Here is a 17,415-nt window from a genome sequence, read left to right as displayed (position 1 = left end):
GATATGACGTGAGAAAGAGATATGACCCATTCTTTAATTGTTCTGTTTACAATTATTACCAAATGTTTTGGGGTTCTGAAAATAATGAACTTGTAAGACCCTAATGCAGTGGCTCCCAAAACTTGTGCCATGGCACCCTGGGGACCAAATGACGCAATTCCTGTAATACTGGCATAGTATACAATGACGAGATCACACTGGTCATACTCTTAATATAGATTGTAATCATAAACCCTGCCCCATCCCACCCTCTTTTGCATCACGCCGGTGGCCCACCCCCTCCCTTCTGCGCTTCCCAGAGCTGGCTGCCCGGGATCACAATTTCCATTAAGTCCATCACCGCGAGATCGTGAGGAAGACTGCTGCAATGCTATCCTAAAGTGATTGACATCCTCCAGCGGCACTGGGTAATTATACATCCAACGGGCACAACAACTTGCCCTAAATCCCTTTTCCTATTCCCCACCAGCAATAGACTATTAATTACTACTGGACAATTGTCATTCATCTACACTACCAGTGTGCGACCTGGCATTTGCGATGTGAAAGAGGGGTACTTGTGTAGTTTCACTGCGTTGTGCGTCTGAGTCCCCTTGCGGGGCTCGCTTCGCTTGCCCACGCTGCGGGCTCGGTGGCTCGCTGCGCTCGCCACGCTATCTAGAATCAACTCCATGCCAACATGGATAGTGGGGGTATGAACTATCCATGTTGGCATGGATTTAAGTTAGTTTATTTTAGATAGTTTGTGGCGAGCGTAGAACCCGGAAGTAGCACAGTGCCATGCTGGTGCCGTGAAACTACACAAGTACCGAAAGGGGTATTAGGGAAGTCACACACAATAATAATAGTGCTAGGTAGACAGCCTCATGGAAAGCCATGGTCCCATGGAGGTAAAAGCTGCAGCTAGTGCCAGTGCACTGTGCCTGCTGGGTGATTGTGTGCAGCATGACTCAGTCAAAGCCTGCTATCTTTGCCTGTGAGTCATGCTGGCGCTAGATGCAATGGCCAATATGCAGCCTCACACAGCTTAGTAGGCCTCATAGGCTGAAAGCAGTTGTCAGAGCCTCCACCTCACCACCTCATCACCTCACACAGGGCCTTATTCTAGTTCACTCTTTCTGACAAAATCCTTCTTAGATGGACAAAACCATGTGCACTGCAGGTGGGGCAGATGTAACTTGTGCAGAGAGAATTCGATTTGGGTGGGGTTTTACTTCAAAGTGAGATCTATATTGCAGTGTAAAAATAAAGCAGCCAGTATTTACCCTGCACAGAAACAAAATAACTCAACCAAATCTAATTCTCTCTGGAAATTTTACATCTGCCCCCCTGCAGTGCACATGGTTTTGTTCATCTAAGAAGGATTTTGTCAGAAAAAGTTAACTAGAATAAGGCCCACAGTTACTGCAACAGCCAGGCACCGGCAGCACCTCATGTACCAGACCACAAAACAGGCCAAACTGCAACCCATGTTGAATTTATAAAGGATGCAGCAGGTCCCAGTAATTACAGAATGGGTGACAACCAGTGGCGACTCCAGAGGTGGGGCTGTAGCGCAGTTCAAAATTAAAATAAATTAGTGACACCCACTGCCAGTACGTCAGTTTGGAATGGCAGTTGGTGTGCCCCCCCCATTTGAATTTTGAACTGTGCTGCAGCCCATCCTCTGGAGACAACTAGTATAGTGCAATAAAGGCAGGATTGAGGGCCACATGGGTCTGGGACTGAAATGTTTAAGGGCCACCACTTAGAAGTGTAGGGTAGTGTACACCCTTCACCAGGGGTTCACAAACTTTTTAGAATCACGGCAGCCTAGGGTATCAGAAGTTTATTCATGGCACTCCCAGGCCAAAAATTCTTATTGAGAAAATCGTGTTTATATGTCATCCTTAGGATCAGTTATGTGGTGAGGGACAGGACTCACTTCAGTTTGTCCACATATGTTATGATTGGAAGCCACAAACACTGTATTAAATTGGTCCTGGACCACCAACCCAGGGCACCCCTGCAATTGTCCTGAGGCACCCCCTGGGTGCTACGGCACACAGTTTGGGAACCATTGCCCTACACTAACATCCCCACTGCCTCCATAAGTACATAAATATAGAAATCTGCATAACTCTGTGAAAACAAAAAAAAAAATGATATACATTTTTAATATTATGATTATGGGTGTCCATGTGGCCAGCTAGGCTGCTAATTGGGCCTATACTTATGTGGAGGCCTGGGGCTGCAGTCTTATCCACCCCATTGTCAATCTGACCCTAAACCAAAAGGCAGACCCCTGCTCAGGGAGGGGAGCAGTGACTGGCACGGGAAGCCATAATGAGGTTAGCAATAATAGGCATGAGAGGGGGCTAAGAATGGTGCGATTAGACTGGCAATGAGCATGGGAGGGGAGTGTCTCATGTCATTATTGAGATGCCTGGAGTCCTTCACACAGCATGGGGAAAATATAAATACACATTTTTCCATGTACCAATCTTACCAGCAATGCATATCCAAATGACTTCCATTGCCGAACCAGCCCCAGACATCACCAGTAATTAAGCCACATACAAAAACTCCTAGGACACCTTGATTAAAAATAAGCAATATTCTGTAAAATACATTACATCCCTTAAAAATAATAAGGCAGTGCATTACATCTCTTTAGAGTAATTAGCTGCGTTGTCTAATAATCGTTCTCATTTATAATTACAAATAAACAGTAACTTATTCTGTACAGCTTGGTTATTGATCTTAAAAAAAAAAATGAATACATTAAAGGGGAGCATGCTGCGGGTCTTACTGACAGGGAGGGCATTAAACGGAATTTTTTAGCATATATATTTATAAATGAGAACAAGAGGAAGATGGCAGAATTTTCTGACTGTCTCACAGTGCACATTTCATGAATAGGAGGCGGCGTGCTGGAATGAACGGGTGTTTAGATAAGCATGTGCTCTTTTTCTGCAAAGCAAAAACCGCTTCACTTAATTTGCAAATCCCATTGAGGCCTAGAAGCTGAAAGAAATTAAAATGGATGGGTATGAGATGTGTTTAGAGGGACTGGCAAGCAGTACTAATCCTATAAGCACTTGCAATTCCTTCCTTGCCTCCAGAAATGTTTTTTTTTTTTTAAATAGAATACTTTAGTTTAGCTTGAATCTCAAAATTGGCATTTCTACTTCTTTACCAATCAATGCTTTATTTAAAAAAAAAAAAATGTACCATTGATAGAATTGCTAGTCTTTTACCTCTGCCTTGCAGCAGCAGGCATTTTTAAGGCAGTGGACTATCGTTTAGAGATTGCATTGTTTCTATGGCAACCAGTTTAGGTTTACCTTAACATTCAATACAATGGTTGCTGGATAAATCTCTTGTTTTCCTATCGTTAGTTAGGTGAATCTGTTCTACCAATGTCTTACATTAATTACATGATATTCATCGAACAAGATATATATATATATATATATATATATTTTTTTTTTAAATGAATAAGTCGTAATCCTCATTAGGAGGTGCACACACCCTAGGATTACATTCAGTGCTTACATTCTGCAATACAGTGGCAGCATTCCCTTGTCGTGTCATTATTTTTAAATGATTCATTCCATAGCCGGAATTTTTAAATGGAACGTAGTACAATATGTAATGAAAAACACATATATCATACAGCGATGGAATATTGGAGCACAATAACTAAAAATATTCTAAGGTACTGTACATTTAAAGACTACCCAGGTCTTTCCACATACTGCCCCAGGCAACCTCTTCCTCATTAAAATAACCTGTGTGCCTGACGGTCTTGTCTGGGTATAGAGTGCTATCTATACTGTATATACATACATACAACATACAGCATTGCTCCCGACTGACCCCTTTATTGCAGAAACGTCCCAGTTTTTGGGATGTCCTTCCTGGTGCCGGCAGTGTCCCGGGCAGTTGGGAGTCCCCCCCCCATCCCACATGAATAGATGCTGTGTGCTGTTCCCCATTTGGAGGGGCAAGCATGCCCCCACAGCGGCTGAAACGGGGCGTGGTACAGACCACACCCCTTTCCTACTAATCCCCGTCCCCACATTGGGACATACAGAAGTTGGGAGGTATGGTACAGCACATACAGTAACTACTGTATAGCTTTCAAAATTACACCTTTTTTTCTGTTCTTTGAATATATGAGATACAGTATAAATCGACATCATATGCTCGTCGGCAAGCAAAAGGTCAACATGGCAATAGTTGGCACATGAAAAAGTTGGCATGAATTTTTCAAATGTTTTCCTATTTTTTGCATATTTACAAACTTTACCATCTATGTGGACTCCTATTAAAACAAAGTGTGCGGAAACACGGTAATCTGTGCAGGGGTGCCCAGTCCACTGGTTGGGAGTCCACGTGCTAAGAGTCAACATTGACCCTCAAAAAGGTGAAAAAAGCATGTTGAACTTTTCTGAGTTGACCGTTGGTGTGTGTCAATCTTTTTCCTGTGTCAACTTTGTGCATGTCAACCTCTTAGTGTCGACCAATTGTCGACCTAGGCACTGTTGACCCTATGATCCATACCTAATACTAGACCTTTCACCTGTGCACAGTAAAGTTGTCCATTTTGTGACTTGAATTAATAATAAAAAGAATGTAGATAATTCATTCACTAAAACCAGCTCTCAGTGAATATTAAGCAGAGTGAGCCCCAGTGCAATGATGTCACAGTTCCTAGCAAACTGATAGGCTAAATACTTGTTAAATGAATCCATATAATGGATGCTGCCTCTGAGTGTATAATGTGTGGCGATTTTTCTTAAAAGGCCAAACTAAAATGCCATTAGTGGGTCTAGTAAAACGTGATGAAATTAGTTTCCACATTTTCCCTTTCATGACTTTAGATCCACTCAGATTCCCAGCCTTTTCTCTTTCTACACATTTTCATATACGTTAAATCCTAATCACAATCTGAACTGTAACACTATTGACATGTATTGATGCAATATACAGTAGCACCATCATATTTCCAGCACTACAGCAATGTGGCCAAACAGTTAGATATGTATGTAAAGGTAAGCAGGCTTTGCTTGCCAGCTTAAAGTCTTCTGGAAGAATATAGGTTAGATATATATGATGACTGCACATTTGTCCAGCTATACTGCACTGGGTGAAGTGGTTACCATATATCCAACTGTCTTACTATGGACAGTACTGTGCTGCTTTTTAGGGACTTTCCTGTTATCCCACCCACAGGTCCACCCAGTGGGTGGCCCTTCCTGAGTACAGTGTGCTGTTCAGGAGGTCATTGACACGAATTGTACTGAATCGTGTCATCGATGCCACGCACCTTGTTTTATAATGCTGGTAATCTTGGAATAGAAAGGGTGTAAGGCCATGAAAACAATAGCTCCATCATGCCTCTTTACCACCCACCTACAGTATGTCATGCCACTCCCCTCATCCCCTCTCACCATGCCTCTGTCTGCGCGGCTTTGATGCCCCCTCCAGGAGTTAGCATGTATAATGTAAATAGATGCTGTGTGCACAGCATATTTATAGTGCTGAGAGAGCCTTGGGGCAGTCCAGCCTCTATGGGATTGCTGGTCATGAGCAAGATCCCAATTATAAGAGTCTTTTTTGTATGTGTATGTGCAGTAGTCACTACTCCACTATTTGCCTTTGCCGACTCCCCTGCCAGGTCCCGTTGCCCACTATGTCATGTTGGGTACACAATCATATTGTCTAATGTGTACCCAGCTTTAAGGTTGAGTTGGAAGATATTTTGAAGCAATTATAACGCATGGTTGCCTACCCTCCCTGAATGGCTGGGAGGCTACCGAAAACTGGGTCAGACTCGAGGCCCCCCGGGAGGGCATGCAAGTCTCCCACACCCCCACACCCCCCAGAGCTGCTGAAACAAACTTCGTAATTTGTGGCTTTTTGGGGAGGGGACGGGACTAAAATTGAGTGTTTTTTACGTCATTTTAGCTCAACCCCCTAATCGTGGATCAGCAAATTCTAGAAATTGTGTACAATAGGGATGGGGTATGATGACGTCCGCCTTGCCCCCCCCCCCCCCCTTCCTTTCCCGGCATGCAGAATTTGGTCTCCTCTCCGGGCTTCTCCCAGAGAGGCACAATTAAAAGTCAGCAACACTGGTATAAAAAACATACTGTACGTGCAGTATAATGGTATAGATATTAGCTAAAGGCATTGTTTGTTAGTATGATTTGTACTTTAGTATAGAGAATTGTAGGGGCTGGCAGATCAGAGCTCCAATACAAGAACATCTGCTGAGTACAGTTAGACTAGCTGCTGTGCTCAGAATAGATTGTAGGGGGTTAAAGTCTGCCTAGGGGATGGCTGGTAAGAAAGGAATTGCAATAATCAATGATGAAGATCATGAGTGAATTAATTAAAGTTTTTGCAGTGTCTTATGGGAGACATATGCACATTTTGAATTAACCCTTTGAGTGTCAAGTAAGTTTGTCAAAATAGGTGTGGAAATGCCGTAGTAAACATTTTTATTCATCACAATGACCTGTAATGATTACCTTATACAGGAAATACAATCTTTTTTTGCAAATTCTTTATTAGAATTTATATAACAAATCTGAGCAACACTGCCATTTTTAGTGGATATTTTGCACATCTCTCACAGAGATATTGGCACTCAAAGGGTTAATATTTACTATCTACAGTATGTAACAGGGTTTGTTGGCAGATTAGATGTGGTCAACAAAATATAATCCTTATGCAAGTTTACCCCAGGCCGATCCCGTTGTTGCTGGGTCGACTCAGTTCGGTGTGCGGTGTGAAAGGGCCATGTCGTATATCCCAGGTCCAGCAATACGGGAATCCGACCCGGGGTCTAAGCAGTGTTATTCCCGGGTTGGAACCGGGTTACTGGGCAGTCTAAACGGGTAACCCTAAGTCGAGTGACCTGTGTCCCATTCACTTCTATGGAGGAGGCAGCAGTGTCACCTCAGAGCCGTCTCCTCTTTCGCCTAACACGCTGCCGCTCTGCCCCTGAATGATGTCAGCTACCAGGCAATATCGCTAATGCTGGGTCGCTACCAGAGCAGACCCGCACTCAAATCCCAGGTGCAACCCTAGCATTTGCAAAGTGAAAGGGGTATTAGTAATGCACTTGATGGTTAGGGTTTGTTGTCATGCTACTGACAGACACTCTGTTAGGTACAGATGTGTCCTCATACCAGTGACCTGCAGTGAGGTAAGTGACTGGGGAGGCATTGGCTAGTACAAGAGCCAGATTTACACACACACACACACACACACACACACACACACACACATGCAATGTGTAACTTTTTCACTTTGCGTGAATGCCTAATGTTAATCTAAATGTCAATCTCACTATAAATCACAACCTTACATAAACCACTAGTGTAAACACTGTGGGCTAGATGCACTAAGCTTCCAAAGTGATCAAATGGAGAGTGATAAACAGCCAGCCAATCAGCACCTAACTTCTATGTCACAGACTGTTTGAAAAATGTCAAGCACGAGCTGATTGGTTGGTTGTTTATCACTTTTGACCTTATTCTGGTTGATTCACAAGGCTGCGAATTTGCAGCCTTGCGAGTCCACCAGACGCCGCCCTGGGAATGCCGATACGCATGCCCCCCTTGCACACCACGTTTGTATGCATGGGCTGCGAATGGATGTTTAACATTAACATAATCCACAGGCTGTGGGGGAACACCAGCATCATTCGGTGGTCGCCAACCATCGAATGATGTTGAAGACACACTCACATCTAAGGTTACTCTGAGGTAACCTTAGATGTGTGTGGGAATTCGAAATGAAGTGGGCGGTCTGCTGACATCTGGTGATGTCAGCTGCCCGCCCCCGTCGCCCACGTCACCAGGAGATTTCCATGGGAACGCACATGAAACGCTGAGTGTGGGAGACAATACGCCCACGCCCCCTGGCCGCAGCCTTGGGTGTGTGTGCACTCGCCATGGCCGCACGCACCCGATCTATTAACATGCACAGAAATGCGGCTGCACATGCGCAAAACATCGGTCTCCGTGCGTACGGTCCTTGCGAACGGACCAGAATAACCCCCTTAGTGCATCTGGCCCTAAGTAAAATACTGTACTATTCACAGCTCTAACGGTAATATGTAATAGGGATTCTCCAGGGGTGCAGGAACTGGACAATCTTGGATGTTTTTTAATGTGGCAATCATTTACAATGTGAAACTATGGGGGGTTTTCTTGGTTGTCAATGATTTCAACTTATACAGTACAAATATGAGAATGACCAGCATCCTGCACCCTGGCAAAATAGGCGTCTGTTCATAAAATGCTTCTGAACCTAAATCTATATTAGCTTGATGATACACTACACCATTGTAGAAGAACAATCTTTCTTAAAACGGGCCAATGCAGTGCTAATTATTATTTTAAAATCTAGTGAATGTAGTAAATATACCAGTTGTAGAGATAACAATTCATAGTTGTCAAATGTCTCTAATTTCCAGCTACAATCCGTCCCCGAAGGTCGGGTTTGCGCATGCGAGGTTACGCGCATGTGCGGACCCTGGGAGTGGTCCGCACATGCGCTCCAGGAGGAGCAGGATGGGGCAATGCCTGTTTGGGGTGGCAGTAGACATCATATGATGCCAGCTCCCGCCCTCTTTTTGATCGTCTTGTCCCAGATAAAAGTAAGTATACAGTAGACATACTTTTATCCAGAAACGGAGGAAAAATCATTTGATGGTGAGTGGCCATCGAATGATTTTTCATTCGGTCGGGCGGTGGGTGGCGTTTACCTGTTCACTAGGCTGTGAACATATACAGCCTGGCAAGCAGGGCTGAATCAGGCCCTAAATGTCTTTCCCCTGTGAAATGCTTACACCTTGCAGGGGTTCCCCAACTATTTTGAATTACGATGCCCTACAGTATCAGAATGTTTTTTTTATGGCTCTAGTCCAAATGTTTCTTAGTTAGAAATTTTGTGAAAAAAATATTAAAGGAAGCAAATTGTGTTAATATGTCATCCTTAGGGTCAGTCATGTGGTGAATGCAGGATTCACTTCAGGGTCAGTTATGTCATGAATTCAGGATTCACTTCAGGGTCAGTCATGTGGTGTATGCAGGATTCACTTCAGGGTCAGTCATGTGGTGAATGTAGGATTCACTTCAGGGTCAGTTATGTCATGAATGCAGGATTCACTTCAGGGTCAGTCATGTGGTGAATGCAGGATTCACTTCAGGGTCAGTCATGTGGTGAATGCAGGATTCACTTCAGGGTCAGTCATGTGGTGAATGCAGGATTCACTTCAGGGTCAGTTATGTGATGAATGCAGGATTCACTTCAGGGTCAGTCATGTGGTGAATGCCGGATTCACTTTAGGGTCAGTCATGTGGTGAATGGCAGGATTCAATTCACAGTCAGTCATGTGGTGAATGTAGGATTCACTTCAGGGTCAGTTATGTCATGAATGCAGAATTCACTTCAGGGTCAGTCATGTGGTGAATGCAGGATTCACTTCAGGGTCAGTCATGTGGTAAATGCAGGATTCACTTCAGGGTCAGTCATGTGGTGAATGCAGGATTCACTTCAGGGTCAGTTATGTGATGAATGCAGGATTCACTTCAGGGTCAGTTATGTGATGAATGCAGGATTCACTTCAGGGTCAGTGATGTGGTGAATGCAGGATTCACTTCAGGGTCAGTCATGTGGTGAATGGCAGGATTCAATTCAGGGTCAGTTATGTGGTGAATGCAGGATTCACTTCAGGGTCAGTCATGTGGTGAATGTCAGGATTCAATTCAGGGTCAGTTATGTGGTGAGTGTCAGGATTCACTTCAGGATTAGTTATGTGGTGAGTGGCAGAATTAATTTCTGTTTGTCCACATTTTTAATTTCTTGGCACTGGTTTTGCCTAATACATTGACCATAAATAATTTGACCACCAACCCAGGGCATCCCTACAAGTTCCCTGAGGCATCCCAAGGTGCCACGGCACACAGTTTGGGAACCACTGCTTTAGGGAAATCTGTTGGCAAGTGCACGTGGGTTTGCTACTTAAATCTAGAAAAGCAAAAGATAAAAGGTGCTTTAGATGGAAAAGATGATGTCACCATTTAAAATTGTGACTACCATGAAGAGACAAAGAGAATAAGTCTGCATACTTGGAATTTTTGCCTATTTAGTTCAGGCTATCTACCGCAATGATTATAATTTGTGGGGATGCAGTCTGGGGCAATTGGGTTTATGCAAGAAATCGAGCAGAAAAAAGAAGAATTGACAAGGTTAAACGCATACCTATGGGATAAGGGGTTTCTTTTTTAAATGAAGACTTCACTTTTATTAGCATTGGTTTAAAAAGTTCCTCTGTTTCCTTGTTTTGGGAAACATTGAGGAGGTTCCCTAGGAGTGAAATAGGGGTTAACATTTTTTGTACATTAACAACATTTAGTAAGTGTTCATAAAGACAAGAAAAAAGTGTAAATAGTGTTAAAATCACTGGCCCGGCTCTGATATTGTCACTAAAATTGTAACCCCTATTTCACACCTAGGGAACCTCCTCAATGTTTCCAAAAACAAGGAAACAGAGGAACTTTTTAAACCAATGCTAATAAAAGTCTTCATTTGAAAAATAAATATCTTATCCCATAGGTGTGCGTCTATAGGCCCCCTTACACTTGTCAACTAATTGTCTCAACAAATTGAACCTGATTGACTCGAGATTTATCCTATGTGCAGGAGGTTCAATCTCTTCCAATCTCTTGGTTATACCCAATGGCACAGGATTGTGGATTGTGTCCTACACATCAGGCACATAAGATTTTGTCAGACGGCACATCAGATCTTGTCAGATAAATTGACTCAAATTAGATGAAATCTCACAAAATCTCACAAGTGTAAGGGGCCCTTAACCTTGTCAATTTTTATTTTTTCTTCTCGAATGTTGTGACTACGCAATGTTATCAAGGTTGTTTGTTTTTGTGATGTTATCAATACATTACTTGGCAACACTGAGGGATTACAAAAATATTATGTGTGCCTTGCTGTAAATTATGTTAAACAGCTTTTGCTGGCCTTACTGTGAATTTCTTTCCTCAATTCCCTCTTAGAGGAATCCAATCAGATCACCCCAGCACCGCTTGCAGTTGTCAACTCCTTAAAGGACAGTTCTTATTTGGAGGGCTGTCCTTTGCGTAACTAATTTAATTAGTCCAGGTGGTAAGAGCGCAATTAAGGAGTTATCTAATATTTTTGATTGAATATTTAAGTACATACAGTATGCAATGAGTATAGATGTGATGTGGGAGGTTGTACCACCACATATTGTACACTAAATAGTTTCTTGCTTCTGATTTCCTTTTTATTTGGTCATAATGAATTTATAACATTTTCAAAAAGAGAATATACTGGAAATAAATACATTAAGGAGTATATACTGTGTTTTACATCACTTGGTAGTTAAAAAACAAACAAAAGAAATCTGTGCCTTTGAAAGCTTAAATTTATTGGTGACACTTAGGATTAGGCTGCTAAAAACAAGTAAAGATTATCTGTCTATGCATGTTATAGACTTTCTGTCTGTCTGTTATCTCTTTAAGGTGAAAGCTATGTTTGTTCATCCGACAACTTTTTCAAGAAACTGGAATACACTAAGAATGTCAACCCAAACTGGTCAGTCAACGTGAAGACTTCCGCTACACTTAAGTCACCCCAGTCCCTCGGCAGCTGCAACAACAGTCTGTTCAAGGAGAGCAAGGACTTTGTCCGTCCCAAGTTGGTGACAATCATTCGAAGTGGAGTAAAGCCACGCAAGGCTGTCCGTGTCCTCTTAAATAAAAAGACGGCTCATTCCTTTGAGCAAGTTCTCACTGACATCACTGATGCCATTAAACTGGAGACTGGAGTGGTCAAAAAGCTGTACACTTTGGATGGAAAACAGGTAGGATGAGAGCCAGAAAAATATTTGATTGTATATTTTACAATATCAAAAGTAACTATAATTGTCATGTATTTGCACTGTATTCAGGACAGTTTTTCCATTCTGGTAATATAGGACATGACATCTGATAATATAGGACATGACATCAGTGTCACCTGGGGTATGGGTGACCCACCATGTTATATTCAGTGGTAGGGAGCCATGTGTACAGGTGTGGCTTGCCTCCTGAAGCAGTATGACCAGCCACCATTTGGTCAGCCTAACCAGTAGAGCAGGCATGTCCAGACTGCGGCCCTTCAGCTTTTGTGAAGCTACACATCCCAGCATGCCTTGCCATAATTCCATAATAGAAAAACTGTGGCAAGGCATGATGGTATTTGTAGTTTCACAACAGCTGGAGGGCCTTAGTTTGAACATGCTTGCAGTAGAGAGTGCATAAACTTGTCCCCTTGATAAATGTATATATATATATTATATATATATATATATATATATATATATATATATATATATATATATATATATATATAGTATTTTCTGCTAGTGCAAGCATGATAAAGTACCAAGTTAATAGCAGCAGAAGAATAACAGCAATACACTGCAAAAAATACACAGTGGCCCTGTGCAGTATAATGTATAATTCAAGTGTACAGTCTGGAACCTGATCCCTATGAGAAGAGGTGCCCGCATCACCCAGGTATTGGGGCCTACAAGGGGTTTCCCCTGTGGGCCTGTGACATTGCTATATGCAAGCCTGGTGCTGCTGTTATTGTTACCGTGTTTTAACTTTCATCTTGATGGTGGACCACTTTTAACACATACATTTTGAATTGGGGTCAAGATGATGGTGATTGCAAAGTGCAGTCATTTCCGCCAGCTAAGAGACCAGTAAACATACATTTCCACTGCTGTGCAAAAATGAGACTTCTGTTTGCAAGACAGTAGTATTCAAATTAGGAGAAGGGCTGAGGTGTATATATATGCCTTGGTTTTCTTCCTCATCAAAAAAGCTTTGAACCCTTTGACAGGGTAGTGCAGATTAGTTTGTGTCGATATAATGTCGCTGCACTCTGTAAAATGCATTTCTAGGTGCGGAAGCAATGTAATAAAGAACTAATTTCACATAGTACAGGGCTGACTAACCTTTACAAATATACCCACAATAACATAAAGTTACATACAGTTACACATAAACAGGGAAGAAAGCTTCTGTCCTCATTTGCACCCAAAACTGATATGGTAACATAGTAACATAGTAATTAAGGCTGAAAAGAGACGTTCGTCCATTGAGTTCAACCTATCCAACTTGTAACTACTGGCTTGAATAAGTCATATCTATAGGATTCCCTTAGTGGACAAAAATGCATCCAGTTTTGTAGTTGCTGTAACCACTCCCACCGGCATTGAGTTCCAGAATTTTACTGCTCTAATTTTGAATAATCCTCTTCTTAATTCAGTACAGGTTAAACAAAATGCTATCATAAGGGCTGTACAATTGTTAACAACAGTGTAGTTCAATAATTGTGACATTAGTTTTCCCTTTACTGGCAGTAATACTGTAACAGACTAGCGGACAGGAAGGTTATGTGCAGTGTTTTACAGAGGTCACAGCGTGGCCTCATAAATCGGTGTAAACATGCGCTTATTTCACTTTTATATGCTCATGCACCAGCAAATCCTAATAAAGTGTTTAGTCAGCCATTACAATGAAGATCTAGTAACACTGTCTGGAGAACACTGGATGTTCCCACAGCTCGGCATCTCCCAGCAGAGCAGGACTGGAATATATATATATATATATATATATATATATATATATATATATATATATATAGTCCATGGGGCTTGCCCTCAAATCAACATGAGCATATGCTGGGGTGATTGTCCAAATTCTGGCCAATGTTGGTCCAGAAATCCACAAATGTAGGAATCGCTCACCAGACTTGTAGCATCAGCAAAACAGGTCTATTTTAATCAGGCTGCATGGCATACCGAATAAACAATCTACATTTCGGGCCTGTCCCAGATGGGGACCCAAATGCCATGCTTCTGATCAAAATAGACCTGTTTTGCTGATGCTACCTACAAGTCTGGTGAGTGATTTTTACATTTATATATATATATATATATATATATATATATAGAGAGAGAGAGAGAGAGAGAGAGAGAGAGAGAGAGAGAGAGAGAGAGAGAGAGAGAGAGAGAGAGAGAGAGAGAGAGAGAGAGAGTAAAAGGAAATGTATAGAAAACTATTTACAATACAAGTCAATACATAAGTAGCATAAAAACAACTTTTAGTAAAAATGCTCCAGTACAGAAGGGTAGATTTTATTTGCCACCTATACTCTTATTTGTATAGACCCATAGGTGGACCTCTCATGTGGCAGAGGCAGGTTTTTCAAAACAATGACCCAGCGCATTTCGTTCTCATAAGGGACCTCTTCAGGGGAGATTAAAAAAATGAACTGGTCTCAAGAAACACTCGTTAAAGTAGAGCTAGTCAGAATAAATACTCAGGAGCCAGGTGGTTCTTTTCACTGGAACAATAAGGCAGATGTTTCTTAACCAATAAACATAACTGGATACCTTAATATCAATTAAATATGAGGACGGATCGTATACTGCAAATATGTGAAACACCTGGTGAGAGCCAGTATTGAGCAAGAGGACCTGGAAAAATTCAATCCAGTCCAACTAAATGGAACCAATCAATTTACCAACAGTCAAAATACAGACGGTAAAAATACCAACAACCATTTGCAGTCAAAATACCGACACATTCAAAATGCCCACATTCATTTTATATATATATATATATATATATATATATATATACACACACACACACACACACACACACACAAACACACACAAACACAAAGGTACAAGCAGCAATATTCAGTGTTGGTCTACTTTATAAGTGGAGCTTATAGCCAGGAGTGTAACATAAAATAGAAGCCTTCATTGTATTTGGAATCCCCAGTATAATTTTGTTGTATTTACTATCAGTTACTTTATGGAAAATGAGGATGTGTGTAATGGAAAGAAAAGTTCCCATGATAGGGTGGCTGTTCTGTAGATACCAATGACATCATTGTCTGTCTTTTCCATGTTTACAGTTCAAATGGTAACTGAACTTGTGAATTGTTGTCATCCTCTTTACAAATCATCGAACTGTACTGCCTTTATTTAGTCATGCTTGGCAGAGTTTAGAGAGAAGAAAATTAAAAACATCCACATCTATTGCCACCCAGCATCTCTACTTGAGGTATAAGAAGGAGAAGCTACAGCAGGATGCATACAGTATTAGGTTCTGTGTCCTTACTAAGGGGCTTGCATGCCACAAAGCATTGTCACCTAATACAAGTTTTTGCTGTCTCCTCCTGAGTGATAGATAGATAGATAGATAGATAGATAGATAGATAAAACTGTTAGTGCATGCATGATAATATGCCAGATTGATAACAGAAATTCTGTATTCATATGTATAATGTATAATTCAAGTGCACAGTCTGAAACCTAATCCCTAGAGGACTCGTTGGGCTCCTGGAGCCGGGCCCATCAGGGGTTACCCCTGTGCAGGGCTGCCATCAGGAATTTTGGGGCCCAGGACTCATTTCCAGTCCGAGCCCTGCCCCCCCCCTCCTAACTTGACTTATCGTAACCAGGCTCCTGCTCTCCCATCTCCTCTTCTGCTGAGCTGCAGCCCAGCAGTCACGGAGTGCAGGCTTGTTAAACTGCTGGTGGCCAATTAAAATTCAGCACTGACTGGTGAGCCAATCAGAGCTCGCATATTAGCAGCTTATCTGATTGGCTGCCGGTACGCAAGCTCTGATTGGCTCAAAAGCCGGTGCAGCATTTTAATTGGCCGCTGGTGTCCTGGGGTGAGAAAAAGCCTGCGCTCCAGGACCTGCTTTGTTCAGTGCACAGAGCGCAGCGCAGCTGAGGCAGTCAGGGGGGGGGGTGGCGGTGAGCAAAATGAGCTGCCCGGACCCTTCCCGAGGCCGGGGCCCGGGACAGCTGTACCCACAGCACTCCCCTATTGGTGGCCCTGCTCCTGTGGGCCAGTACAACCCTGTAAGCAGGTACATTAGATCACACTCTATGCAACCCTATTCTGTTTTAAAGTGGCTCACATAAGATAAAAGGGTTCAGTCTAGGCAGAGCCGGCCTTAGGCATAGGCCAACTAGGCAATTGCCTAGGGCATTTGGAATGCCTAGGGGCATCAGCAGCTTCTGCTGATTAAAATGATATGCAGCATGCCTATATTCTGTGTGTGAGTGAGGCTGTATCTGCATATGAAATAGTGTATTCATGGAAATCACTGTAACATAGCATTCCGTATGCAGGTACAGCCACAGTCACTCACAGAATATAGGCATGCCGCATATTATTTTAATCATTGGAAACTCCTTGTGTGTGCTGGTCATAACAATGCAAATAAGACGAATTTTCAGCAAAAAAGGCACCCAACGTTAGCAGAACTGGCCAGGAGCTGCATGGCCTATTGAGTCAAGCTGTATGAGGAAACATCTGTATCCAAGCAGAGGCAGAGGTCACAGTGTTAGCGGCTGTGCGAGTGCTGTCTGCGGGTGTGTTGGCTGTGCAATAGTGTTCGGCATATGTGTAAGGGGCATTATTTGTGTCAAGTATAAACGCATGATTAATGTGCTACATATGTGTAACAGGCATTATGTGTGTCATGTGTATAAGGGCATTAATAATGTGCAACATATGTGTAAGGGGCATTATGTGTGTCATTATGTGTATGAAGGGCATTAATAAAGGTTGGCATAATGTGTAAGGGGCATTATGGTTATAAGGACATTAATAATGTGTGTCATGTGTAAGCGGCATTACTGTGTGGTATTATCAGGGATGCTGAGAGAAAGGGGTAGGGGGTACAAATTACCCAGGCCAAAGTCTGATGGAAGGGCCCAGTGGGGGCCCCGGGCCCCCTCCCCTTAAGTCAGCAGCAGCTGAAGCTCTTCTCCTCTGCCCAGCACACACTGCTTTGTGCTGGGTTGCAGTGTAGCCATGGAGGTGCTTAAAATACAATATTTTCTCAGGATTTTTTTCTAAGGGTATAATGTGAATAATGTGAGGAAAAATGTATATAAGGTAAAGTGGTACTACTGTGTGATGTAACGTGAATAAGGGACACCATCGCATGATATAATGTGAATAAAGTTGCACTACTGTGTGACATAATGTGAATTGGGGGTACTATTGTGTGGCCATGCCCCTTCCCAGCAAAAACACACCCCTGTTTGGGCTGCGCACAAATGTGTGCACTGTTTCTATTTAAAATATTGCGGGTAGGAGCACCAAAATGATGACTGCTATGATGATTGTTGATGGTACTGGGAAAGGGGAGCAGGGTCAGAGGCGGAACTAGTGGCGGTGGTAGGGGGCACCAACCAAAATCTTGCCTAGGGCGTCATTTAGGCTAGGGCCGGCTCTGAGTCTAGGTAATGCCCAGGAAATGGTCATGACACACCTGCAC

General features: G+C 42.6%; 1 protein-coding gene across 1 annotated transcript in view; it reads left to right on the top strand.

The window, feature by feature from the left end:
* The window catches only part of DCX (doublecortin), a 164,277-nt gene that overhangs the window by 28,348 nt on the left and 118,514 nt on the right, over positions 1–17,415 (top strand). Inside the window, exon 3 of the mRNA XM_083159389.1 lies at positions 11,568–11,908. Within this exon, the coding sequence (XP_083015515.1) occupies positions 11,568–11,908 (341 nt within the window). The remainder of the gene's footprint in view (positions 1–11,567; positions 11,909–17,415) is intronic.

The sequence above is a fragment of the Crinia signifera genome, chromosome 9 (genome assembly GCF_055691185.1).
Source record: "Crinia signifera chromosome 9, ASM5569118v1, whole genome shotgun sequence".
Classification (NCBI taxonomy): Eukaryota; Metazoa; Chordata; class Amphibia; order Anura; family Myobatrachidae; genus Crinia; species Crinia signifera.
The sequence above is the reverse complement of the archived record's forward strand: the minus strand, read 5'-3'. Positions and strand labels throughout refer to the sequence as shown.